Source organism: Podarcis raffonei, chromosome 2, assembly GCF_027172205.1.
Source record: "Podarcis raffonei isolate rPodRaf1 chromosome 2, rPodRaf1.pri, whole genome shotgun sequence".
NCBI classification, from domain to species: domain Eukaryota; kingdom Metazoa; phylum Chordata; class Lepidosauria; order Squamata; family Lacertidae; genus Podarcis; species Podarcis raffonei.
This window is the reverse complement of record NC_070603.1, coordinates 22,215,857-22,243,855: the sequence shown is the minus strand read 5'-3', so window position 1 is coordinate 22,243,855 and position 27,999 is coordinate 22,215,857. Positions and strand designations below refer to the sequence as shown.

Here is a 27,999-nt window from a genome sequence, read left to right as displayed (position 1 = left end):
TCAAGAACTCCCTTCCAGAGTGGGGGGGGGGGAGGAGAAGAAAATACTTTGATTGAAGGAAAAAGTGAGGAAAGGAAAGAAAGACCACCACCGCTTAATCCCTGGTGTTGGGTCTGCCAGGACAGTAGAAAGCACTGCACCGTTTTGAGACATTGTAACTATATGTGACTAATCTGCAATTGAACTGAAAATATTGAAGGACCCCCTTTGTAATTGTTGCCTTTTATTGGAAAGTTGGGAAATTAAAAAAGGATACTGCTGCCTTTAGATACAAGTTGCATTGAAAAGGACATTGTTGCTAATGTGCTCCCCTAGAGGAGGCTTGTGATACAGGGCCGAGGCTATGGTAGTCAAGGATCCAGACAGGTGGGGCCCTTCTTGGAGGTGTCTGGGGCAGGACCAGGGACCTTCTTGCCTTGCCCAGCAAGCACTCCGCCACAGGACTAATGAGGCAGTTTCCTCGGCTGCTAAAAAACGGAAGAAGCAGGAAATAGGAATAAGCATAAAATGCCCTACTGTTTTACGCCATGGCTGCCAGTGTGGCACCTGTGGGCTCGCAAGCGCCCAAAGAGGCTTTCCTTAGCTTCTTTTCTCTCCGGCTCCCCAAAATTAGGCTTGAAAGAAACACTTCTTTGTAGTTGATGGCAATGTGGTACGTGAAACAACTCTCTGTGTGTGTATTTCTGCATTTTCTATTTTACAGATTCAAATGAAATAATATATAATGTACAGTAGTACCTCTGGTTACATACTTAATTCGTTCTGGAGGTCCGTTCTTAACCTGAAACTGTTCTTAACCTGAAGCACCACTTTAGCTAATGGGGCCTCCTGCTGCCGCCACGCTGCCGGAGCACAATTTCTTTTCTCATCCTGAAGCAAAGCTCTTAACCCGAGGTACTATTTCTGGGTTAGCGGAGTCTGTAACCTGAAGCGTATGTAACCTGAAGTGTATGTAACCAGAGGTACCACTGTACAGTATCTCTGCATCCAGCATATTGTTTTTCCTCTTCAGCATGAATGTTGGCGTGGCCCACAGCGAGGTGAACCCCAACACCCGAGTGATGAACAGCAAAGGCATTTGGCTGGCTTATAGCATCTCGGTGGTTCTCCTCCACATCATTCTTCTCAGCATCCCCTTCTTTAGCGTCCCTGTGGTTTGGACCCTGACCAATGTCATCCATAACTTGGTAGGTTATAACTTTTTATCAACTTGTGAACTTAAGTTCTTTAAGGCTATTTTTTTGCACCTGAGCCTTTAATGCATTCTCTGGGTTGGTGGTGGTGGACCTCAAACTCTGGGGACTCTTTGTGTTATAACACCTTCCCAGACACACCCTTCAGTGACTCTGCTTCACGCCCTTCTTGACTGTTATTGCCTGGGTGGAATGTGTGTTTGCATTCTGATAGGGATCCTTGCTTGTTTGGATCGGGGTAAGAAATGAATGTGTGTGTGTAGAAACTAGCTTGTTGTACAAAGGTAAGAATTACAACCATGGCTTCCCTGCCCATTTTGTGTGTTGTCGTCTCCACACCCCTGCAACGCAGTCCCTGACAGCCTTCAGGCTGAAAAAATATTCCCTATCCCTGCTACACATCCTAAGGATTGTATGCGCCATTTCTCTTTTCCACAAGCAGAGAAGTCTTGATTGTTATCACAGATCATGGGATATCTATGCAGTAAAACGTGTCGTCATTGTACGTCAAACCTTCTTCCATATAGGCCTGAATATAGGCCTCGCTTTCACCCTCCAAAGCTGGCTTGTATAAAACTCAGAGTGTGACCTGTTATTGTGCTCTTGCATCATTGAAGTGATCTCATTTTAAGGATGTAGCTTATGCTTGGACCAATACCAATACAGTGGTACTTTGGTTTACGAACTTAATCCGTTCCAGAAGTCTGTTCTTAAACCAAAGCATTCTTAAACCAAGGCGTGCTTTCCCATAGCAGTGGGGGACTCAATTTACAAATGGAACACACTCAACAGGAAGCAAAACATGTTCTGCTTCCAAGGCAAAGTTGACAAACCAAAACACCTACTTCTGGGTTTGCAGCATTCTTAATCCGAGTTGTTCATAAACTAAGCTGTTCTTAAACCAAGGTACCACTGTATGGAAATTCCTCGACTATTCCTTTTAATCTGAGCTGCACAAGAATCTGAGCTGATGTCCTCTTTCCTGCTGTCCTAGGGAGAGAGAAGAAAGGCCACAATCTTAATTCACTTATTTTCCACCCCGCCCCCCACCAGGCAATGTATTGGCTCCTACACACAGTGAAAGGAACCCCCTTTGAAACCCCAGACCAGGGCAAGGATCGCCTCCTCACACACTGGGAGCAGATTGACGATGGCACACAGTGGACGTCCTCTCGCAAATTCCTAAGCATCTCACCAATTGTCCTGTAAGTACCAGGAATGGCTTCGTTTGCACTGCTTTGTCTTTTACTTAAGCAGCAAAGCTTTAACTCTTTTCATGCAGCTAAAAACAGCATGTTTATTTCCCTTTAGCTACATCTTGACCAGCTTTTATACCAAATATGACCCTGTGCACTTCATAATCAACACTAGCTCCTTGCTGAGCGTCCTCTTGCCCAAACTACCCCTGTTCCATGGCGTGCGCATCTTTGGTATCAACAAGTACTGAAAGCAGTCGGAATATTGACTCTTCCCGAAAGAAACAGCTCTTAACTGCAAAATCCTGGTGGCAATGCTGCAGTCACATCACCTGAAGCTCTAGAGAACCACGCATTAACTTGTGGGGTGGGCTAGCAGGGAGAGCGTCAGCTGTCCACAGAGCTCAGCAGTATTGAGTTCTGCTTCTTGCTACGAGATAGAACCCATTCTCCATGCGGCTAGTCTACAATTAGACCGGCACCTCTTCTGGTGGAAAAGACTGAATCCTTAGGAGGGCATGAAATCTCCAGGACGTCCCCTGCAAGACTTCTACTTGAGCTGCTTGTAATGGGTGCCTGAGATGAGCTTCTGGGAGATACAGCTGTTCTGTGTAAACCTTTTCTGTTTTTATAGAATTCTGTCACACCAAAGTGTTTATGGGGTTGTTGTTTTCAGGGTGGGAGGGCCTGGGAACTCTTACGAAAGAAGTTAACTGTCATGCTGCGATGACTGTAGTTCATGATTCTGCTCCATGGTTCCCTTTTTTTGGTTCATTACCACTCAAGTGCAAATCCTTGAGTCCACATCATAACCTGGCTTCTGTTTTCAAAAGCGGTTTCTAATCCTTCTGGTTATAAAGGAGAAATGCAAGACCGTGCTAGTGGCGCAGCAGTCAATTAAAAATACAGGTTTTGTCAACGTTCCATGCTGCTTCTGTCCACCTAATCTCTTATCGGAGAGGCTGGATGCCTGCATAGCACAGTGCAGGCCTCCAGTGCCATCTTTGTTTTCCCAGCCTGCCTCCAGGGCTGGGGGAGACTGACCTGTTTGAACGCAAAAATACTGTGGTTGATCGGAACCACAGACTTAAAAGCTCCCCATTCTCAAACAAGGATGGTCCAGATAGGCAACAATCCAGGCCATGTGGATTTCAAATACAGAAAGCCTGTCTTTTAGCCTTGCCAAATTTGCTTTTTGTGACTGCCCCCCGCCCCTGCTCAGGGAGCTGTTGAGTTGCTGGCACAGTACTGATGCATTCAACAAGGGGTTGAACCCAACCAAGACAACTTGATGTACACGGTACATGCTAGTGAATGTTAACATCTGAAAAGGGGGCCTGTTAACAACTTGCATTTAATTTCTAAAAACATTCTTCCCCCAGCAGTGGACAGATGCTAGTACAGTGGTACCTCGGGTTACATACGCTTCAGGTTACATAAGCTTCAGGTTACAGACTCCGCTAACCCAGAAATAGTACCTCGGGTTAAGAATTTTACCTCAGGATGAGAACAGAAATCGTGCTCCAGCAGCGCGGCGGCAGCAGGAGGCCCCATTAGCTAAAGTGGTGCTTCAGGTTAATAACTGTTTCAGGTTAAGAGCGGACCTCCGGAACGAATTAAGTGCTTAACCCGAGGTACCACTGTATTGGGATGGCCCAGGGATAGGCAACCTAAGGCCTGTGGGCCAGATGCGGCCCAATCGCCTTCTCAATCTAGCCCACGGATGGTCCGGGAATCGGCGTGTTTTTACATGAGTAGAATGTGCCCTTTTATTTAAAATGCATCTCTGGGTTATTTGTGGGGCATAGGAATTCGTTCATTCCCCCCCCCCCCAAAATATAGTCTGGCCCACCACATGGTCTGAGGGACGGTGGACCGGCCCATGGCTGCAAAAGGTTGCTAACCCCTGGGGTGGACTATAGATTTCCTTCCAAGTGACGACAAAATCATTGCATTAATGGCTCTGCCTTGCTAGGTTTTTCTTGTGAAGAATGGGGAGTATTGTGTGGCTGGTGAAACTGCACCAAGCTGCCTATTTTCTGCTACCCAGAAGGCTGCAGCTGGAGTATGCACACCATATAGTTGCAGCAATGCTAATTCTTTATACACACACACACCTTCCTCATAGTCAAATGAGCCCTAGTTTAGTTTTGAGTAACGCCAAAGGTTTACATGTTTCCATATATCCTAAAGCCAGCGGCCCAGATAATGGTTTTTAGTTTCAGGAGGTCAAACATAGGCAGGATTTTGGAGGACAGGCAATATCAATAACGCATTAACAAAACTTGCTTTTAAGATGGTTCCCACTCCCCAAAATACCCTGAGCCACACCTGTGGTCACAAGATTAATGGCAGAACAGAAAAGTATGGGGAGAGGGGACACAGGTACACACAGAAGCTGTAAAGCTTAGATATCACGTGTGTAGAAGGACTCTTATGGTTGGACTCACCGAGATCTCTTACCCATCTACTGAGAATGTGGACTTGGTACATCCTGACAACTGACTGACATGAGACTGTCACTCCATCACATACAAGCACAGTCAAATTTAAACCAAGACCCAATTACTTTAAATGCATTTTAGGGTTTTATTTCTTCCTTTAAAAAACCTTAGAAGCAAAAGTGGTAGCCAGTTCTTTCGCAACTTTGAAGGTAAATTAGAAACATTTCAAAGCTACCACCTGGTAGAAAACATGCCACGTACAAGGGTGTTTTCGTGTTTGCTTTTATTTATTTTTTAAAAGGAGTATTTATGTTTTGTTTTCAACCCTTTGTTCTCAACACGGACAACTTTGCTACACAGAAATCACGCACACAAAGTAATGAAACCCCAAAACACAAAATATAATTCCTCACAAAGTCCACACTTTATTTTTTAAAAAAGTGATTATTTTGGGTTCATAAAAGGGTTAAAACTTAATATATATAATATGTGCAACTGTAAACAGAAGTATGGGACAAGGCGTCAAATGCGATTATACAGGCAGAGAACTTTAAAAAAGTTTTAGCTTCAAGACCGGGTTATAGTTTATATAAAAATTAAAAACTGTATAGTCTTTCTTCATCAGCTAAAATCTACAGGATTATCTTAAACTCTTAACCGTCATCCAAAAAAATCTTGACAATCTATTATATTCAGTCACTTTATCATTTTTTTAAAATCTCTCTCAAGCTTTTAAACCTTTGTAGCAATTTTTAAAATTTATTTTTTTTTACATCTTTACAGCCTTCCAAATTAATGGAAATGACACACAAAACAAGTCCGAAGAGACAAAAAAAATGCATACTGGCTTTAACTCAAACCTTTATTTTCAAACAATGTCCAGTGGTTTTGTTACTGATAAAAACTCCCCCCCCTTCTCTACACAAATGCCATCTTATATACAATTTTAATTACTACTTTTAATATTTGAAATTTCCCTACCCCAGCCCCCCACTGTTTTAAACCGTCATAGCTTTGAACGGTTAGCAGAAGCAGCTTTTTCACTCAAGAACATGGTTCTCACCTTGCCAACAAGTTCAAAAAAAAGATATTCTTACACACAAACCCTGATTTTACGTGCCCCACCTTGCCCCCGCTATGAAAGTTAAGTCTTATTGCCACGTTCTCTCTCTGCCTTGTCTGTTGGATCAGGCGAGAGAATATGAGATGTGGCCTTGGTTAGTCACTCAATGCCACTCTTACAGGCATTTGGAGAAAGAGAGGTGTGTTATAGTGTTTGTTTGGGGGTGGGGAGAGGGGAAATGGTGCAATTGTGCGTTAAAAGGCCTCAACTGTACAAAGTTAAGTCGAGAGAGCCTTATCAGTAAAGACCCTGCAACTCTCACCCCCTCCCCACAATACCAACTTAGGTTCAAGGGTATAGCTGTCTTGCAAAGTCATTTCAACAGCAGGGAGACCCTGTGTGTGGGTTTCTCTCTTTTCCCCCGGGTTTTGTGTGTGTGTGTGTGTGTGTGTCTCCCCTGTATAATGCCCACATTTTGCCTTCTATTAATACAGAATCTCCCTACGCTTGGGGGGGGGGGGAAGATGGCGCTAGGCAGATGGCTCTCAAGATACTGGTTATAAATTGATTTCTTCTTTAAAAAGGAAAAGGAAAAATAGTCATCTATATACACACAGAGAAAGCATAAAAAACGGGCTCTTTACATGTTCCCCTTCCCACCCTACGTTTTGTCCATAAACACGTTCTCCCCTCTAGTTCCTTCCTGCCCAGTGGAGGGGAAATGGGGTGGCCTGTGAAAACCCACCCGGCAGTCGAGGAAAACCCGGCAGCCAGAGCATTCCTCCCCATGCTAGTTCAAATATATACACAATATATATAAATAGATAAATAATCCCAAACTCTGCAATGTGCCAACATCTCTCTCTCTCACGCACACAAGCACACACACAAACATAAGAGAGTCTTCAGAGCAGCAAGTTGATCATGGGAAACAATTGGGAACTGGGGGTCTCTAGGGCAACGGGTTTAGCCAACTCTTCCCCCAACCCCAAATATCACAGCTGGGCCCCCTTAGCCATCGGCTCTCTCGTCAAGCACTCTCCCCCCCCCCTTCCCTTGTCGGCAAAATGGGTTGGGCTCTACGGGAGAGATGTGCTGAGATTGGCATCTGCCGGACCAGGAGATCTTGCGTTCTCCATCACGTTGGCACATTCAAAGCCTGCCCCCTTCTTGGTTGTTGGGGTGAGAAAGCTGACAGCGCTCGGTTCAGCAATTCAGTCTGGAAAGTTGCCACGTGATTGGGTACTGTTTTTGGTTTGAGGGTTTTTTTGGTGGGGGGAAAAGAGGAACGACCCCAGATAATAAAAAAGTTTCCCACCTCCTGGAAATGCATTCCCATGTCTGCCAGGGGAGCTGTGGCTCTCCGTACTTAGGAAAGAGGGCTCAAAAAGCAGAAGGGTGGCACAGCGAGGGGCTCACATTAGAAAACAGAAAATAGCAAAGTCTAACACTTCAAATGAGGTAGGTTCAAGTGCGAATGCTCCTCGCGCACAGAGGATGGGCAGGGTGGGGCAGAGGAAGGGCCTGTTTCCAGCTTCTGCAAGCCGACACCTGCTTTCCGCTGGAAAAAAGTACTTTTTTCTCTCTCCCAAAAAAAGCACGTTATTTACACACACTTTCTCTCCCCCTCCTTTCAAATCCAACATCTAAATGTATACAAAATCCAGAGCTGGGAAGGGGGGGCAGTGGGCTCTGGAAGGTGGATTGTCAAGCTAATGAGTCTCTTTGAAGCCTCTTGTTTACCTTGGTAGATTAGCAAGCAATAGATAGTAGACTTTTAAAAAAAGAAGAAATCTCTCTCGCACACAAAAATTCCTTAAAGAAACACACACACACACAAGGGTGGGGGGGGGGAGGGAATTACAAATTCTTCCCCGGGGATCCAATTGCCATGCTGCAGCCCTGCTTTCCCCCAGCTCTGCTAGAAAGAATGCCCCAGTCTCCTCCCAGTATAGTATTTCTGAAGCCCGTTATTTACAGGTGCACGGGGGCGGAAGGGCGCTCCCCATTTCGGCCTCGAAAGAATTCATTTTTATTTTTAAAAAAAGCAAAAGAAAAACTAAAAGAAAACCCTGAGTTGCCAGTTTGTCAGTTCCCCGCCCCGGATGGGGCTGCTTAGTGGCTGCTTCTTTCTGCTGGGGAGAAGCAGGTCGCCTTGTCTGGAAGAGGAGGCCGCTGAGCCTGACAGCCGAAAGCAGCCAGCTTGATGATAATACCATAGCCAAGACTGGCAAGCAGTGGCAGATATGCTGACATCACCCCTCTCTTGTCTTGGGCCCCAGCTGCCCCACCAGCATGTTGGTGGCTTCCCAACATGCCTCGTTTTGGCCCCCCCCGGGTGATTTCCCTGCGCCGAAGGAGGGTTAGGAGAGCTGGTACAGCAGCAGCACCTCCTCTCTGTGCAGAGCCTCTTGTGCCGAGCAGTCGGGGTCTCCCCCTTTGCTTTGTCCGAAGAGCCTCCTTGGGGTTTAGTTCATCCATTTCCTGCAGTTCCAGGCTCCGCAATGGCACGGGATTTTGTGCTGATCGTCTTCAAAATCAAACTGGTAGTCGTAGGTCAGCTGAGGGAGAGGAGGACATCGGAAGAGAACCGAGGATTAATCCTTGAGGCACCTTTAACGTAAAATACGTCACTGCCATCCATTGGGCGCATTCCCGCGATGGCCACCTTGGTTGCAACAAGTGACTGGAGCTGAACAAAACCTCTACACTGTTTTATCTTCTCATCAAGATGGCAGCAAGAAAGGGAGGAAGTGGAGTTTGGACTCTCCTTCCTTTTCATATGACTTCTATGCCTTAGTTAAGGTGGAACTTATTACTATTATTTTAAAAATTTTATTTTCCGCCCTTCATCCCAGGGCGGTTCACGGAATGAAATACAAGATAATAAATAAATAAACCAGAACAAGAAGTTCTGGTTCTAAGCCAAAACAACAAAACAATACCCCCCCCCCAATGCATTTAAAAGGTTTTAGGATATTGATCAGCCCAAGGTCTGGTTGAAGAGGAATGTTTTTGCCTGGCACCTAAAAATATATAATGAAGGCGCCAGGCAAACCTCCCTGGAGAGAGCATTCCACAAACGGAGCCACTACAGAAAAGGCCCTTTCTCGTGTTGCCACTCTCCGGACCTCATGGAGGTGGCAATGAAGGGCCTCAGATGATGAACAGAGAGTCTGGGATGGTTTATATGGAAAGAGGCAGCCCTTGAGGTATTGCTGTCCTTTATAGGTCAAAATCAGCTGAAGCTAATTGGCAGCCAGTGTAATCGGTCCAGGATCAGTGCGATATGCTCAAACCATCTTGTCCCAGTGAGCAATGTGGCCGCTGAATTCTGCACCGGCTGAAGCTTCCGAACGGTCTTCAGAGGCAGCCCTACGTGTAACTTAGGAAGCTGGGCTGGCAGGCCATGGCTCTCCAGCAAATTGTCTTTCCATCACCTGGTGATACTTTTATAACTGGAGACACCAGGGATTGAACCTTCTCTATGCAAAGCATGGGGTCTATCACTGAGATGTAATCCCTTGCTCAACATTAAAGAACAAGGGGGGGGGTCTGCCCTACCCAGTTGCTCAGGCTGCTTCTGTCAACCTAACAGGAACATTTCCAGCCATGGGCACTTTAGGATATCTCTGCATCCCTTCACCCAACCAGAACAGTTGGGGAGATGTACTCTTCCACACAAAAAACACTGTGTGAACGAGGTATACAATTCTCATATTACAGATACAGCACAAACGCAAGGATCTGCCGGTATCCAAAGTTGAATAGAGGCTTGAATTCGTAGTCTAAAACACTACACTAATTTCCCTAGGTTTGTGCAGGCTCGCTAGCCTACAGCAACAGGATTTGGCCTTTTGTAGCTCACAATGCACACACTTGTCAAAGACAGTGAACCAGAGTCAGCCCAATGCTGGCACAGATTAGAAAATGCAAGGATGTGCCTACACAATATGTTTCTATGGTGAGACCTACAGACTACTCTTTTAGCCTGTGAGAGGAAAAAGCTGGCGGGCTCTTGCCTAGTTGCTGCTGCTGCCGCGCAGTGTCTCACGACCACCCCGGCAGGGAGATGTAACAGCTACATAAAGGTAAAGGGACCCCTGACCATTAGGTCCAGTCGCGGACGACTCTGGGGTTGTGGCGCTCATCTCGCTTTATTGGCTGAGGGAGCCAGCGTACAGCTTCTGGGTCATGTGGCCAGCATGACCAAGCTGCTTCTGGCGAACCAGAGCAGCGCACGGTAACACCGTTTACCTTCCCGCCGCAGCGGTACCTATTTATCTACTTACACTTTGACGTGCTTTCGAACTGCTGGTTGGCAGGAGCAGGGACCGAGCGATGGGAGCTCACCCCGTTGCGGGGATTCGAACCGCCGACCTTCTGATCGGCAAGTCCTAGGCTCTGTGGTTTAACTCACAGCGCCACCCGCGTCAGGCATGTAAAACATAAAAGGAAGGCCATGCAGCACACACAGGCATTGAAGGAGAGGCCATCCAAACTGCGTGCCGGTTCTTGCCCCCTCTTTTCAAGCTTAAGTAAGGTGTGCTAGTTTGCAAGGGCAATGCTTTCTATGCATTAACCCAGAAGGAGTTTAGGCACGTTTCCCAGGTCTCCAAGGCTTGGTCTGAGGGCACATTAAGCAGTTTTGGGTCACTGCTTGGCTGGGAGATCCGTGGGCACGCCACGGCAAGTCCCATGATAGAAGCATCTAATAGCAAATGGGCTCGAAGAACGCTCCAAGGACAAAAGCATGGGCGCAGCGTCGGGTTTCCCCACAGGTATTTTCTTCGCCTACACCGGGCCTTGCTCCACTATCACCCCTTCCCCCAACCCACCACAATTCAATTCTCACCTCCTCTCCCTTAGGTATCCGGCGACTCGAGATGATTATGATCTTGTCCTCCTTGTCAAAAGTCACCACCTCAGCCACACAGTTGGGTGCGCAGGAGTGATTGATGTACCTGAGTGGGGGCAGCAGAAGAGGGGGAAATAGGCATCATGCACCTGGACCCTTAACCCCACAGCACCACAGAATTAGGCCCTTTAGGAACCCAACTTTTCATCTGGAATTTGAGGGAGCTGAGCCGGCCAGGACGACGACAGCACAATTCTATTCTTGATCTTTGAGAGAACTAAGTATTCATTAGGTGAAAGGAGGGTTGGGAAGCTGTAGCCCTGGCTGAAAAATACCCTACAACAGAGGTTCTCAACCTTTTTGAGTCCACGGCTCCCTTGATCAACTACATTATTTCTGCAGCACCCCTGTGGGGCTCAGAAGCCCTTGTGTTAAGCCCTGCTTGCAGAACTGGCGGCCTCTTAACCCTTTTTCAAACACCCTCCCTTGTGGAGTGTTCCCTCAGCCTCCTCTCCTAGGGATTCCTCTGGTCAGTGGCTGCCGCCGCCGCCACCCCTAGTCTCTGAGCTGCTTCCCCGTCCCAAAGAGAGGTGCCTCCTTACACTGCCCCACAAGCCAAGTTACAGGGAACCAGGCAGAGGGCCTTCTCGGTAGTGGCACCCGCCTTGAAGAATGCCCTCCCACCAGATGTCAAAGAGAAAAATAACTACCAAACTTTTAGAAGACATCTGAAGGCAGCTCTGTTTAGGGAAGCTTTTAATGTTTAATAGGTTATTGTATTTTAGTGTTTTGTTGGAAGCCGCCCAGAGTGGCTTGGGAAACCCACAAATAAATTATTATTATTATTATTATTATTATTATTATTATTATTATTATTATTATTAAATAATAATAATAATAACAACAACGGCCAGTGACTTGTCTGTCCATTCCCAACAGCAAGGGCTGGTGGGCTGGTGTCCTATGCCTGCTTGATTGCTTGCTTACTCTCTGAGGCTGCCTCAGTTCCTGGCAACCAGCACCCCCTGGCCAGCCCCAGAGGCACCATTCGCCTGCTGAGCTTGTAGCCAGGGCTGCTGCTGCAACAAACAGCAGTGCAAGCCTTTGGGAGGCAGAGATGCAAGAGGGCATCAGAGGAGGGAGAGAAGGAAAGAGGGCCAGGGGCCAGTGTTGTCCGCGGAACCCACTGACCATCATTCAAGGCTCCTCTCCTATACTGTGGCGGTTTGCATCCCCTCTTAGCCTGCCTGCTGTCTCCCATGTTCCCTAGCCAAGTTCCACAATTTTTCAGCTTTGGGCAAGACATTCTTCTTTCTTCCAAACTAGCTTATCGATCATCAGGTCCTGAGAGATTGAGAACTCAATGATAACAAGCTGGTGGTGTGCTGTTTCTTTAAGATCTGCTGAGGGAATAATGTTCTGCTCAGCCCTGCGGGGCTAAAGGATGCTATGGAGAAGCAAGTTGGCCCCAGAGGCCTCCCCAGAAAACTGTCCCACCAGCAGTGGAGTTGGGAAAGAGGCGTTTTGGAGGCTACAGATCTCCAGGATCATAAACCCCTTCCGTTTTCCTGAAATGCCCCTCAAATTGTGCCTGGAGCTATCCCACAGATTCATAGAATTGTAGAAGGCACCACAAGGGTCATCTAGTTCAGCCCCCTGTAATGCAGGAATCCTTTTGCCACAACCCTGAGGTTAAGAGTCTCGTGCTCTTATCGACTGAGCTGTCCCAGTTAAAAGTGCCTGGAGCTATTCCAGTGGAGCTAGTGTAGTAAATCCTGTGCCACTGAAGTTCATGGGAAAGGGTGGGAGGGAAAAGAGAAAGGCTAAAAGAAGCTACAATTGAACTGTCCTTCTACCTTTCCCCCAGCCAGTAGAGTATTGGAATGCATTGCCCACCCTTCCCTTTGAAATGATCTTGTTTTAAACAAAATCCAGTTGATGGCTGCAACTATTTGGCCCCTCTAAATGTTGCTGAACCACACCTGCCATTACCTTCTATTGGATGAAGTCGATGGGAATTGGAGGGCCCACGTTTCCCCTCTGGAAAAAGCCTCTGTTTAGTTGCCAATGAGTGTATTTTGCTTCGACAGCTAATAACTATGCGCGTTTATTCAGAAAACGCTATGAATTGCAGTACGACTTAAATCACTGCCAATTAAAAATCAACCCACCCTGAACATCGAAGTCTGTGATGGGCTAACAAGAGCTTTGGCATTGGATGCAATGAACTGCCATGGCAGAGCTTCACTCACCTGGCAGGGCCACCTGTCAGTGTGGCATCAATGACGTGCTCATTGTTGATACGGAACATGTAGATCCCTCGGTTCTGGACAAGAGGGGAAATGGAGAGAGAGAGATTGATTATATTGTGTGTTCAGAAACCAGTGCTTCATGCCTTTGCTCTCAGCTGGGTACAAGCGAATGGTTTTAGCTTGCTAGGTACAAGCTAATGGTTTATTTTAGCTTGCTGTTGTGCTCTGTATTTCAGCATGTCAAGCGTGTATGTGTGTGTCACATGCTAGGCTATGTACATTTCAGAGTTGCACCGAAGAGACAAATTTGCCATGTGTTGTTTCACCTCTAACTGTAGCACTGTGATGTGGAAATCTTAAAAAACAAACCAAACCAAAAGCCAATGGAAGAAGAGGCTAAATCAGCAACTTCTCTGTCCTGTGCACCTTCAGAATGACCCTGTAAGGTAAGCTGGGACTAGGGATGCTTGAGGAATTTGATAACTGCGAATTCCAAATATGAACTGGCCCTATCTGCACCTCCAAGGCTAAGGTGAAGGAGGCCTGAACTTCAGTTACCCACCGGTATTCAAAGTTCCTCAACATCACTGTGGTCTCAAAGAATGTATTAGAATACATACTTCGGGAGAAAATAAGTTAAGAAATAAGAAACTTAAAGAATAATTTTGTCCTCATTTTTCAAAGATTTTTTTTTTTAAAAGCCAATGAACGTGGAAAGGAGACAGAAGTAAAACTGGTGAGTAAAACACATGCAAAAGCAATGAAGACTTGAAATAAGACTGAGCTGTCTTATAGTCGCTACCTTCCCCCATTGAACAAATGGAGAAACAATTCGAGAAGAGAACCACCAAAAGGCGCGTCCACGGAAGATCTCTCAGATCTCAGTCCGCTATTCCCTAGTAGGTAAAAGGTAAAGGACCCCTGGACGATTAAGTCCAGTCAAAGGCAACTATGGGGTTGTGGCGCTCATTTCGTTTTTGTTTTTTTTAAAGTAATTTTTATTACAGATTTTTATAACAGCACAAACATATAACAAATACATAAACAAACAAACAAACAAAAAAACAGAAGCAAAAACAGAACAAAAAACATGTACCATTTCGTATCTTAGTTTCTTATACCTTACTTCCCCGACTTCCTCATGCCTCCCTTTTCTGTATTCCAAGTTCTTATCAATTACTCAGCAAATCTTCCCTTATTTTAATTAAAATTTAAACTAATCTTCCTTATTCTCCTTGTCTTAACCATTACTAATAGTAACCATTTACTTTCCAATCCAACATCATTCTAACTTTCATTAATGTGGCGCTCATTTCGCTTTCAGGCCAAGGGAAATGGCATTTGTCCACAGACAGCTTTCCGGGTCATGTGGCCAGCATCACCAAACTGCTTCTGGCACCAACGGGGCACAGTGACGAAAGCCAGAGCGCACAGAAACGCTGTTTACCTTCCCGTCACAGCTGTACCTATTTATCTACTTGCACTGGTGTGCTTTCGAACTGCTAGGTTGGCAGGAGCTGGGACAGAGCAACAGGAGCTCACCCTGTCATGGGGATTCAAACCGCCAACCTTCTGATCGGCAAGCCCAAGAGGCTTAGTGGTTTTGACCACAGCGCCACTCATGGCTGCTATTCCCTGGATACACACAACCCACCCACAAAAAGCCCTTCCCTAGATGACTAGACGACACTTTGGGATAATTTCAAACTCTGTACAGTGGTACCTCGGGTTAAGAACTTAACTCGTTCCAGAGGTCCGTTCTTAACCTGAAACTGTTCTTAACCTGAGGTACCGCTTTAGCTAACGGGGCCTTCCGCTGCCGCCGCGCGATTTCTGTTCTCATCCTGAGGTAAAGTTCTTAACCCGAGGTACTTTTTCTGGGTTAGCACGAGTCTGTAACCTGAAATATCTGTAACCTGAAGCGTCTGTAACCCGAGGTACCACTGTACAGGTCTATGATTCCCAATTTCTTGCTACTGTCAAGGAGCACAGGTCTGGTACAAACCAGAAGGGCATTTAAGCCTCAGTCCCTCTTCCAGTCCCCCCAAGGCAAGAACCCCAGCCACTGGCTAGAGGGCGGGACGTTTCCACCCGCATCTCTCTCCGCCCAAGGTCTCGCTTCTTCCCCCACCTGCTCCTCGTAGATCTTCTCTCGCCGGTTGGCCACCTCGTTGCGGATGATGGTGCCAATGTACTCAATGACCATCGTGTGCTTCTCTAGATCCTTGGCAGCGTAGAGTCCGAGCCCTTGGATGCGGGAGCGGGCCAGATAGACGTTGTTCTTCCATTCCGTCTTGAGGCGGCGGTACTGGGAGGACTTGGAGTGCACAAACTGCTTGCTGTATGGTGTGTTGGTTTCGCCTGTGAACGTGCTCTGGTAGGCCTTGGACATGCTGGTGCTGTTCAGAGTGTGGGGCCTTCAAAAGGCATGGGGCAGGGAAGGAGAAAAGAGGTCAACGTCAAACCCCCTGCAAAGGAAGCAAGCAGCTGTCCAAAGCCTCAAATCTGAGGCCTTTCACATCCCCCCATCCTTTTTTAACTGGATGTCAGGAATCCTTTGCTGTCACTCGAGGCTCAGGTGGCCTCAGTGGTGCACAGTGCCTTCCATCAGCTTCGGCTGGTGGCCCAGCTACGCCCCTATCTGGACAGGGATGGCCTAACTGCTGCTGCCTATGCTCTGGTAACCTCAAGGTTAGATTACTGCAATGCGTTATACGTAGGGCTGTCTCTGAAGATGGTTTGGAAACTTCAGCTGCTGCAGAATTCACCAGAGCAATACGGTTTGAGCATATCGCACCAATCCTGGTCCGACTGCACTGGCTACCAATGTGTTTACAGGCCCAATTCAAAGTGCTGGTTTTGACCGATAAAGCCTTAAATGGCTCAGGACCGCAATACCTCAAAGACCGCCTCTTTCCATATGAACCTATCCAGACCCTGAGATCATCTTCTGAGGCCCTTCTGTGTGTGCCTCCTCCTTGAGAGGTCCGGAGAGTGGCAACACAAGGACGGGCCTTCTCTGCAGTGGCCCCCGTCTGTGGAATGCTCTCCCCAGGAAAGTTCGCCTGGTGCCTGCATTATACACCTTTAGGTGCCAGGCAAAAACGTTCCTTTTTAACCAGGTTGATCCAATTGACATCCTATGCCCTTTTCAAATGTGGTTTTATTGTGGGAGGGGTGTTCTTGGGTTGTTGCTTTTATTTTGATTCTGTATTTTACATTTTGATTTTATTCTGTGAACCGCCCTAAGGCCTCTGGGTATAGGTTGGTATATAAATTCAATAAATAATAAATTTATTTAGCTTTGTGCTGCTGTCTCAAGAGAGGCCTGTGTTGTCCACCCAGCAAGTGATGTCTGGGGTCCGTTCTGCTCACCGTTTGTAGTGCGTGAGGATTTTGGGCTCCGACCGGGCGCAGCCAGTGGGGTTGATCATGAGTGGAAGCTCCATGAGTGGGTGGCGCCCATAGCGGAACATGTAGTTCTGGCAGCTCTCAACACCAGGCAGCTGGGAAGGAAAGGGACCCATTTCTCACATCCTCATGTTACAGGCACACCTTCACCACCCGGAACACGGTGCTGACACAGCCCAGTCCACCCCGTCCCGAAAGAAAAACCAAACCCAAACACATTTAAGGGGAAACGAAATTTTTAAAAATTCCCTCCAGTAGCACCTTAGAGACCAACTAAGTTTGTTATTGGTATGAGTTTTCGTGTGCATGCACACTTCTTCAGATACACTGAAACAGAAGTCACCAGACCCCTCTTATATATAGTGTGAGGGTGGGGAGGGGTATTACTCAGAAGGGTGGTGGGAATAGTTGGCCTCTAAGGTGCTACTGGAAGGAATTTTTTTTGTTTTGTTTCGACTACAGCAAACCAACACGGCTACTTACCTGTAACTAGAACATTTACGGGGTTCCTAGTGCAAATCCATTCAAATGCATTAAAAAATTCAACCAGTTATATATATATATATAAAGGAGACTACAGCAGCGTTTCCCAAATTTGGGTCTCTGGCTGTTTTCGGACTACAATTCCCATCATCCCTGGCAGTTGGTCTTGCTAGGTAGGGATGATGGGAGTTGTAGTCCAAAAGCAGCTTGAGACCCAAGTTTGGGAAACGCTGCTGTACAGCAAGGTCGGCACAACTAATACCAGAGCTCATCGCAGCTTTAGGTTCAAGAGGTGCAGACCAGCAGTTCTGTGGACAGATGTGTAACTTGGATTTAACCTCCCCCACCCCCCTGGAACCCAACTCATGGGAAGCCCCTCCCCCACCCTACTACCTCCACCACCACCAAAACACCAGGGTTCCGGTTCCTCGTGTTTGATACATACAGACTCTGCGATTCGCAGCACAGCGTGCACCGTCAAGCCAAAGAGCTCTTCTCCCTTGAGATATTCAGGGAAGAGCCGCAGCATGTCCGCTTCCTTGCGCATCAAGGCCACCGGTTCGATGATTCGGTTCCATACCGCTGTAACCAAAGAAGAGCAAAGAAGGATAATTTTAAAAACCTGCCCGAGAAGACGGACAACCTATCTGGTGTGCGGGCAACCCGGGCTGCAAACTTATCAAAACGTCTTGCCTTATTGCAGTCATCTAACCCTGCGACTTCCAAGTGACTTCAAGAAACTATGCAAAATGCAGAATACGTGGCAATATCTGGTAACTGTTCCTTGTTTGCCGGCAGCCTAAAAGATAGTGCAGGATAGTACGCACCCCGGAAATGATATCTTTCAGCTTCTGCCTTCTGGAAGAAGGTACAGGGTTATAAAGACTAGGACTAGCCGCCTGAGAAAGTTTTTATCCAGAGACTTCCAGAGGCGGCGCCAACGGCAATGGCGGTCTCCTTCTAGCTCAGAGGGGGAAGCTCCACGTAAACTGGGTCTGTCCGCTACGGTGAAGCGGAGACCCTTACAAAAATCACAGGCAGGAGAAGCCTGTGAACGTGGGACTCGGCGGGCACCGGTAGCGCCCCCCGGATCAGCAAAGGGACCCCGCAAGGGGCTCCGGAGCGTAACGGGAGTTTGGCGCCGTGCTGAGAGTCGATCGCTCCTTCCGTGGGGTGAAGCCGCACAGCTGTTGCCGGAGAGCGCTGACCTTTTTCCTGTGACAATTCGGCTGCAAAACAACTACCCGTGAGTAGGTGAAGTTAAAAATTGAGACTTAAAGGAGGAGAAAAAAAGGATAAATTTGGCACTGAAGCGGGAAGGTGTAACCAGGAAGTCCGCCTTCCGTTTCTGTATATAGTTCAAAGCAAAGACTCTTTAAGCTAAAACCTGGAGAGCGGTGATTTAAAAGCTCCAAATCTGAACATCAAAGCAAAAGAACTCCCCCCCCCCCAGGACAGGAGAGGGGGGGGAAGAGGGAAAAGTGACTCTTCCATTTGTGGATAAAATAGAGACAATTACCTAACTCCTGGGAACGGACTGCCAGGTTTACTAGAATTGTTGCACTGAGAGTTGCACTATTTATAGACATTGTAACTTTGTAATGGTTAACTCTGCAAAGGTGATACTTGTTGAAGGTCTTCTCTGGAATTGAAACTGTTGCTTGCTTTCTGGAGGGGGACTTTGGAAAGCAGGAAAAGATTCTTTATTTTAACTTTAATGACTGTTACAGTGTCCCCCTAGAGGAACATTGAAATTGTACATCCAGCTGGGGGAATTTTCCATCCTTGACTTTGGGGGTTTTCCACAGCAAGATTTGACCGTGGGATCGACCTTGATTCATAGACAAAAGTGTGATGACTGAAAGGACAACAAGATCGGGCAAGGCTAGAGTACAGCAGCCCAGCACAGTTTCCCAGCAACGTAGATCATCTGTTCCCGGCCCTCCTGTGACACAGGGGGAAGATTTTGCACAAGCTGGGTCAAAGGAAATGGCTTCAGAAGGGGATTTTACTTCAGTGTTAAATAAAATCTATGAAAAATTGGAAGGCCTAAGCAAACAAGTTACTGAACAATCAACTAAAATAGACCGGAATACTGCCAGCATTAATAATCTGGGACAGAAAGTGAATTCCAATACAGAATCTATTGAAAAACTGCTGGAAGAATCTGCGTCTAATCGAAAAATAGCTGAGGAAGCAAAAGAAAAAGCAGTGGCTGTAGAGGAAGAAATAAAACCGATGCGCAAGCAGATTGGGGACCACCAGTCACTTCTGTCTATGATTGAACTGAGGGAGAAACAGACCAATCTGAGGATCAGGGCAGTACCGGAACTTGAAAAAGATAATCTAAGTGACTACCTTACACAGGAATTTGGAAAATTTTGGAATTTGGAGGTAGAGCAAGACTTTAAGATAGTAAGTGCGTTCAGACTCAGAAGAGGAGGGAGGAAAAACAGGGTGAGAGACTGTTTGGTGACCCTTCGAACGAAAGAAGAGAGAGACAAAATATTGAGTGCGCACTTCCAGAAGACTTTGGAAATTAACGATTCGAGAGTTGAGATTTTTAAGGATATTCCGAAACATCTATTGAATCTTAGAACCAACTACGGAGATCTGGTGGCCCTACTGAGAAGAAACGGAATTGCTTTTAGGTGGGAATTCCCTCAGGGACTATCTTTTACCTTTAAAGGGAAAAAGTTTAAAATAAGATCAGTGGAAGACAAGGGAAAATTTTTGAGAGACCACGAAGAAGACCTGCAAAAAGAAGCTCTAGAAGAGCTAAGAGCCTTAAGATCAGGAGTACTAGACATAGTACCACCACCTTTGGGATTGGACAAACAAAAAAAAGTGATACCACCGTCAGAAAAAGAAGAACTTTTGGGAGCAGTTGGAGGAGAATAGAATAAGCACACCATGTCTCTGCAATTTTTAAGTTGGAACATTCATGGACTTAACTCCCCGGAGAAGAGGAAGAAAGTCTTTCATTTATTGAAAAAGGAACAATTGGACTTAATTTGCTTAATTTTTCTTATTTTTTCTGTGCTTTTATTTTTATTTTTTATTTTATTATGTGTTTTTGTATTTCTGTTTTTGTAAAACTTTAATAAATATTTCTTTAAAAAAAAGAAAGCTTTTATCCAAATGCGATTTTGGTTTTAAACGTAGTGTAAGGTAGTCTCTGTGCGAGTATATTGTATTTAATTATGGGGTATCAGAGTTTTTAGGGGGTTAACCAGGCTGGGAAAGCAGGCTTGTTGGTTTTGAATGTCTGATGTAGATTTTTTCAATTTCGTTGTTCTGTATGGGACAATGACAAAGATTATCCTAAGTTCCTGGGCACTTGGCTAACAGTGGGCCTGCCGCAAGGTTTCTCTGTATTTTCCTCCACTGGCTCTACACCACTTTATGCTGCCCTGGTCCGTCCTCTTAATACTAAAAATGTAAGATCTTCTGTTGTAACGTAAGATAGGTCAGACAAAAAGCCAATCTGGTCCAACATCCCGCTCTCACAGCAGTCAACCCGATGGCCGTTAAGAAAGCCTACAAGCAGGAACAGAGTACAACAGCTCCATCTTCCATTCCTAGAAACTCATATGCCCATGGAAAGCTTCCTTATACTGAGCTCCATCTAGCTCAGCACTGTCTACCCTGAACTGCAGTGGCTCTCCGTGGTTTCAGGCAGGATCCATTCCCCAGTTCTTCCTGGAGGTCCCAGTGAAGGAAGCCTGGACCTTTAAGCTTGTGCTCCGATACATGGCTCCAGTGAATATGAAAAATGAATCATCTTTTAATATGCCATTTTTAAAAAGTGGGCATGCTCGTTTATGTAGCGTATTCCACTAATAATAATAATAATAATAATAATAATAATAATAATAATAATAATAGGACTGGCTGGCCATTGATGAGTGGGCATCGGGAGAAGGGTGGTTGGAGACTGATGGAAGAAGGAATCATTGATCTGGGGGAGAACCTCTCTGGCTCCACTGGCTCCCAGGACCAGAGGACTGAAGAGGGAGGAGCAGAAACAGGTTACACACAGGCATAGTCTCTGCCTGCTTGTGCACTGCTCAGGTGGGGAAGATACATATGCTGAGGTTCGGGGCGGGGTCTCTCTGTTGCGGCAGCTGCCTCATTGGGTGCACACTTAGAATACCTGAGAGACGCAGGGCTGATGGACATGTCGTTCCCTAACTTGGTGCTTTTGACAATAAAGATCTAATGTCTGACAGCGCCGTGACAATAAGTTACAGTGCTGCTGGACAGTGGCATTTGGAGTGAGGAGGGGCAATTCCCACCTCGCTACATTTCAGGCTGTGTGAGTCTATAGCTGCGCAACACCTCCCTCTCTGGCCAACGGATCTACCTGTAAAATGCTGGTATTATAAAAGTCTGTTGTGTTTAAGGTTTGACTGCCTGATTTTGGAGTTTGGGTGAAAAATATTTAAGACGCAGCCTGTGTGTCACGTGCTATGGATTTTTGAGATACAGGATGCAGATTGGGGGGAGAAAAGGCTTATTTCTATACATACTTTTTCACCTTGAATTTAACAAGAGAGAGGGCATTTGGACCTCGCTGGATCCTGCGTGTCCTCAAAAATTAAAATTTGGAGATGGCAGTTTTTGCAGACGGGGTATGCTGCTCTGCTTCCTTTTGCCCACTATCCTACCTATAGTTATATACACAATGAACTGCTCTCTAATTTCTAAACCCTGAAGCTTGACAAAGCAGGAAAGATGCATTGAGAGGAGGCTGACGGACGCAAAGCCAACACTGTTTGCGCAACGCATTTCTGGGCAGAGGAATGGCATCCCTGGCGCGCCAGAAGCTCACTTCAGCCCGGCATCCAGAATTCTAGCTATCTTTCCGGAGAAACGGACCTGGCGGTTGCTCTCGACAGCGAGAGGACTGAGCAGACCCCTACCCTGCGGCGAGGAGTCCGTGAAGACCAAGTCCTCCAAGCCCTGCTCCATGACTTGCACCACAAACTCCGGCCGGCCGTTGTTCTCGCAGATGGTGCAGCGGTAGCAGCAGCGCCGGTTGTTGGTGCGCAGGCTCCAGTAGATGCGGGTGGCCTCGTAGCCCACCGGGTAGAGCGCCGTGACGCTGTGGAAGTCGGCCATCTGGTGGGGCAGCAGCTGCCCGATGGCGTGGAAGACGAGGCCCCCCACCCGGAACATGTGGAGGCGCTCGCCTCGCTGGATGATGCTGGCGATCTGCTTGACCTCGTCGCGCTCGATGTAGACGCGCCGGAAGACGGTGAAGGTGCTCAGCTCCTGGTCGCAGGGGCCCTTGAGCTTGTGCATGGGGCAGAGCATGGTCTTGTCCTTGAAGAACATGCACTTGGCCCGGATCGCGCAGGCGAAGTGGTAGACGTTGGGGCAGCGGATGCGGTTGCAGCTGTTGGTGGCGCCCGTCTTCTGGCAGAGGGTGCACTTGGTGAGCAAGCCCCGGTGCAGCGCCACCTCCACGTTGATGAGCGCCCCTCCCTGGGTCTCATAGACCTCCGTGGACCACAGGGCGCAGTTGAGGTGCACCCAAAGGTCCAGGTCCAGGTTGAGCAGGCGCGCCGGCCCGTCGGTAGCGCCGTCGCCCTCCTCGTGGCAGAAGCAGCACTTCCGCAAGTCCCGCGGCACTTTGTCGGGGCGCAGGGTGGCAGCCAGGCGCTCGACGAAGTCCGCGATCTCCCGGTCCCCGTCCCGCTTGGCGCCGCCCTTCTGGATGGTGATGAGGAAGCGCAGCCGTTTCCAGCGCACCCCCTTCCACTTCTTCAGGCGCGGCTTGTTCTCCTCGCCGTCTTCCAGGGGCCGCGAGCGGGGCTTGGCTTTGGGCGGGGACTGGGGGGCTTCCTCCTTGGGGGAGGAGGGCGGGGGCGGCGGAGGTGATGGAGCGGGCAAGGGCGGCGCTTCAGGCTCGGGGACCGGCTCGGGGACCCTGGGGGGGCTGGGCGGGGAGGGTGCAAACGGGGAGAGGGGCGGAGAGGGTTCCTCGGGAAGGGTCAGCAGCTGCCGCACATCCAAGTTGGCAACGTTGTTGATGTAGCAGTGCTGGGCGGCCTTTTCCGGGGTGGGACTCTCCTGGAAGAGAGAAAGGAAAAAGCATTTTGAGAGGCGGTGGTCTCAGGCTGCAAACCAGTAGGCCTGTGTCGTGCCAAATGCAAGGTGGTTCTTTTAAAATGAGATTCAGAAGTACAGCCGTACCTTGGAAGTCAAACCGACTTCCAAAGTGTTCGAAAACCAAAGCGCGGCTTCCGATTGGCTGCAGGAAGCTCCCGCAGCCAATCGGAAGCCCCATCGGACGTTCAGCTTCCAAAAGAACGTTCGAAAACCAGAACACTCACTTCTGGGTTTCGATCGTTTGGGAGCCAAAGCATTCGAGAACTAGGCTGTTTGAAAACCAAGGTACGATTGTTATACAAAACACAAGTGGGTTAGATGATTAAAGATTTTATTCTAAGCAGCAAGCAATAGATACATACATACCAAGCAAGCACTTCAATCTGCCACTTGAAAGCCCTCAAATGGTGGCAAAGTGACTCCCCCAGGTAGCCTCAGTTTGCACGGCCCCACAGCCGATCAGTCTGTGCACGAGCTTCTATCTAAAACTCTGCCCACAACCATCCAATTTATAGATAGCTAGCCTGTGTGGCTTGCCCGACTGGCTAAAAAGGTAAAGGTAAAGGTATGCCTGACCATTAGGTCCAGTCGCGGACGACTCTGAGGTTGTGCACTCATCTCCCTTTACGCCCGAGGGAGCCGGCGTACAGCTTCTGGGTCATGTGGCCAGCATGACTAAGCCACTACTGGCGAACCAGAGCAGCGCACGGAAATGCCATTTACCTTCCCGCCAGAGCGGTACCTATTTATCTACCTGCACTTTGACATGCTTCTGAACTGCTAGGTGGGCAGGAGCAGGGACCGAACAACGGGAGCTCACCCCGTCGCGGGGATTTGAACCGCGACCTTCCGATCGGCAAGCCCTAGGCTCTGTGGTTTAGACCACAGCGCCACCCACGTCCCAATGCCTCACTTTCTCAAAACAATGCCCAATATCAAAGAAGGTACCCTGCACTTCCTCCCAACTGATCAGGACATTCATGCCATCAAAGAATTTAACAAGAGGCAGGGAAGGAACAGAGGCAGGAAGAGCAACCGTGTCAGATCACTAACTCCTCAAAATACAATTTATCTTCCGGATAGATTGCCCATACAGCTTGGCACTAGAGACACGGCCACAGCTGCACCCTTTGCAGATGCCATACAGGTGCTTCTCCTCCATTATTACACCTGTGCCACTTTGCCAACAGCTGATCAACAGTGCATCCGTTGCTTCCTTCGTTTCTACAGAGCTGGGGGAGTGGATCAGCCACAGGCGGATCATTAGGGAAAAGCAAATGCAGCTCAGCGAGGGAGGGGTGTACACTCACACAGGGAATAGTGTTAGAACTTTAAATCAGGCGTATCACTGGAATTATGGATTGCTAGAGCAAATTGGATGTTTTGAAAGGCAAGCTGAGGTGGATCAACATTGTCCTCATTCCACAGGTAATTGTTACAGCCCTTAAGTCCTGGTGTTTGAGATGGGGGGAAATATGTGCGTACAGTGGTACCTCGGGTTACATACGCTTCAGGTTACAGACTCCGCTAACCCAGAAATAGTACCTTGGGTTAAGAACTTTGCTTCAGGATGAGAACAGAAATCGTACGGCGGCGTGGCAGGCCCCATTAGCTAGAGTGGTGCTTCAGGTTAAGAACGGAACAAATTAAGTACGTCACCAGAGGTACCACTGTGGTACCTCGGGTTAAGAACTTAATTCATTCTGGAGGTCTGTTCTTAACCTGAAACTGTTCTTAACCTGAGATACCACTTTAGCTAATGGGGCTCCCACTGCCGCTGCTGCGCGTTTTCCGTTCTCATCCTGAAGCAAAGTTCTTAACCCGAGGTACTATTTCTGGGTTAGCGGAGTCTGTAACCTGAAGCGTCTGTAACCCGAGGTACCACTGTAGTCCTCTTCTCCCGCCCCACCCCCAGTTTCTTTCTCTTCCACTTTCCAAGACACCTATGGGGTACTGGGGCAGGTAGGAACCTAGGCCCCAGTTACTATACCTTCCCAAAGCTAAAGGAAGATTAAAAAGAGAGAGAGGTGGTATTGGAAAAAAATGCAGAATGAGACAGAATTTAAAAGGAGGGAGGGGAAGATGAAGAGAAATGACACCGGAAGGGGCGTTGTGCCAAGACCTCCAGCTAATCCCCCTGATTTCTGTTCTGGTTTCTGTTCTGGTAATGTATTTTGTGTTTTCATATTGTGGTTTTATGCTATGAACCGCCCTGAGACCTGCAGGTATAGGGCAGTATACAAATTTAATTCATCATCATCCAGTGGTCAAACCTGCCAAGTGCATAGGGAGAAAAGCATTCTGGGAAATCTCCCACCCCCGACCCTTTCCCACCTGTTTGAGCAGCGTCAAGATGTCCAGCTCGTTCTTGAGACTGTAGCCAGGCAGCATTGCATCAAACTGCTTCAGCCATTCTGGCCCTCCTTCGGGGCCCTTGGGAGCCGCTGGCTTCTCTTTGCCTAAGGGGAAAGGGGGGGGGGACCTTTTAAACAGGTACTTACAGCCTGGGGCACAGAAACCTCGAGTGCACATATGCGTCCACAATCTCCTGAAGTTCGGCTACTTACCCTGCGCGTCAGCATCGACTTTTCTGGGCTCGCTGGCAGCAGCCCGCATGGGGCTGTCCGGAAACAGCACTTCGTAAGAACTGGGGATCTTCATGCTCAACAGCTCTGCCACTGCCACCATGACACCGTTCAGGTTCTGGGGGAACATGGGAAGAGTCAGGAAGGAGCGGCGGGCAGCCGAACTGCCCAAAACCTCTGTGGGGTAAGCTCACCTACTCACAAGCCGCATTTTGCACAACCACCACTGCACACCATTGCTTCAGCGTCCCAGACAGTGGACTGAGAAAGATTCAGCCGAGCCTTCCCTTAAACTTCAATCCCAAACTCAATCCCGGGTAAGGACTGTCAGCATCTGCAGTCTGGGAGCCACTGCCAGCCCTCCAGCTGTTTTTGGACTACAACTCCCACCATCCCCAGCTACCGGGACCAGTAGTCAGGGATGATGGGAGTTGTAGTCCAAAAACAGCTGGAGGGCCAAGTTTTGCAAACACTGGTGTAGACAAAGCTGAGCAAGACAGAACAATGTTTTGTCACAATGCAGTTTATCACATTCCTATGTTTTGCTTCTGGATGTAAGTCTCACGCTGCTAGTGTATCATTCAATCTCTCCTCAGTGACTCGCAGCTGAAAACCTGAATTGTGTATCAGCATATTGTCTGAGGTGGAAGGGGATGCAAGAAGGAAAGTTGCAGATCTCTTGCATGCGATCTGGTGGGGACTGCTGGCGCAAACACATGTGCTGCAGTCTCCACGTAACATGTGCAAATTCAATGTCAGTGTTGAAAACTGGGGAGAAATTTACTGCTCGGCTCTGACTGCTGGGAAACCAATCAACACGGTTTATCCCAGCTCTGCCTTTGCGTCCAAACAACTTATCCAGTGGCTCTCCAGAAATTTATTTTTTATTTAGCAAGATTTGCTGCTTAATTAAAAGAACCTCCAAGCCATTCACATTAAATATTCATTTTTAAAGTAGCAGCACAAGACATTCAGCACATAACCCCCCCCCCAAAATTATCAATGTATCGATAAAAACCAGCAGTACACCTAATAAAATTAAATGTCTGGCTAGGTTTGCCTGCGCACGAAAACTTCAAGACTCCGCCCCCCATCCAGACATTAGTCCTGCCGTATGAGAAACAAGATGTGGTAAAAGGCACCACCACGTCAGAATATTTATCACCCCTGAAACGGGGGGCTTTTCTGTGGTGGCTCCCTACCTTGGCGGCAGCTGCAGAGACAGTGAGCATGACAGAGACCTCGCTGCCCTTGGCTTTCTCCCAGGACGTGCCTGGAGTCCCCTTTCCCGCTTGCTCCAAGGTCCCATAAGGCTTGGCATCTGGGAAAGCTGAGAAGCGGGAGGCAAGGGGGAGACAATGGCAAGAGCCAAACACACACACAAGTATAATTAGCACTTTGTATCACCTTAGAAAAGGACGCGGGTGGCGCTGTGGGTTAAACTACAGAGCCTAGAACTTGCAGATCAGAAGGTTGGCGGTTCGAATCCCCGCAACGGGGTGAGCTCCCGTTGCTCAGTCCCTGCTCCTGCCAACCTAGCAGTTCAAAGTGCAAGTAGATAAATAGGTACCACTCCAGCGGGAAGGTAAACGGTGTTTCCGTGTACTGCTCTGGTTCGCCAGAAGCGGCTTATCGTCATGCTGGCCACATGACCCGGAAGCTGTACGCCGGCTCCCTCGGCCAATAAAGCGAGATGAGCGCCACAACCCCAGAGTCAGCCACGACTGGACCTAATGGCCAGGGGTCCCTCTACCTTTACCTTTATCACCTTAGAAAGCACAGGGCAATCCAGCACTCAAATCAGACCCTGTTTGCCTCTTAGAATCAAGATGTCTGTTGCCAACAGTACCCGAGAAGAGCTACTTCTGCCGTTGGAGAGCCTAGAATCATAGAAGGGACCTCAGGCATCAAGCAGGGCTGGGGAATCTCGGGCCTGAGGGCAGAACACATTTTTATGTGCCCCTTCTTCATCCTCTTCTGCCTGGCTGCAGGGTGCCCTTGCAGTGGGACAGTGTTCCTTATTTCCCTGCCTGGACTCGGGTCCGTTGTACAAAGTTTCACCAGTTGCTTTGCCCAACTTCTGCATCCGGCCCCCGGAAGGCTGCCCAAGAAGGAATGTGGCTCTCAGGTTCCTTCTCCCTGACCTAAAGTTATGGGCACCTTCTCCCTAGGACAGCAGCAGCAGTTTTTTTCAAACATTTATTCAAAAGTTACAATACAGCTTTGTCCACTGCCGTAATATCACAGAATGATCACTCTAATCCTCCATCCCACATCACTGTCATGTTGCCTTGCCAAATATCCTCAATAGGAGCTCAACTACCGGTCTGGTTTACTAGACATTTTCAATCAATATACCCTCCCCCCAGACACCTCTGTGATGATGATGACATTGAA

The 27,999-nt window shown here is 47.9% G+C and overlaps 2 protein-coding genes across 3 annotated transcripts in view; one reads left to right on the top strand and one right to left on the bottom strand.

Moving 5' to 3' along the window:
- The window catches only part of ORMDL2 (ORMDL sphingolipid biosynthesis regulator 2), a 171,681-nt gene extending 168,368 nt beyond the window's left edge, over positions 1–3,313 (top strand). For both annotated transcript variants that reach the window (XM_053375276.1, XM_053375275.1), the window contains 3 exons: positions 1,013–1,187; positions 2,247–2,398; positions 2,505–3,313. In XM_053375276.1, coding sequence (XP_053231251.1) covers positions 1,014–1,187; positions 2,247–2,398; positions 2,505–2,640 — 462 coding nt within the window. In that variant the 5' untranslated portion in view covers position 1,013 and the 3' untranslated portion in view covers positions 2,641–3,313. The remainder of the gene's footprint in view (positions 1–1,012; positions 1,188–2,246; positions 2,399–2,504) is intronic.
- A 4,612-nt stretch (positions 3,314–7,925) lies between these two features.
- LOC128407190 (histone-lysine N-methyltransferase 2D-like) overlaps positions 7,926–27,999 on the bottom strand; it is a 117,615-nt gene continuing 97,541 nt past the window's right edge. Inside the window, 10 exon segments of the mRNA XM_053375251.1 lie at positions 7,926–8,457; positions 10,752–10,860; positions 13,007–13,080; positions 15,138–15,423; positions 16,382–16,512; positions 17,346–17,482; positions 21,826–22,978; positions 25,352–25,476; positions 25,585–25,720; positions 26,805–26,932. Coding sequence (XP_053231226.1) covers positions 8,365–8,457; positions 10,752–10,860; positions 13,007–13,080; positions 15,138–15,423; positions 16,382–16,512; positions 17,346–17,482; positions 21,826–22,978; positions 25,352–25,476; positions 25,585–25,720; positions 26,805–26,932 — 2,372 coding nt within the window. The 3' untranslated portion in view covers positions 7,926–8,364.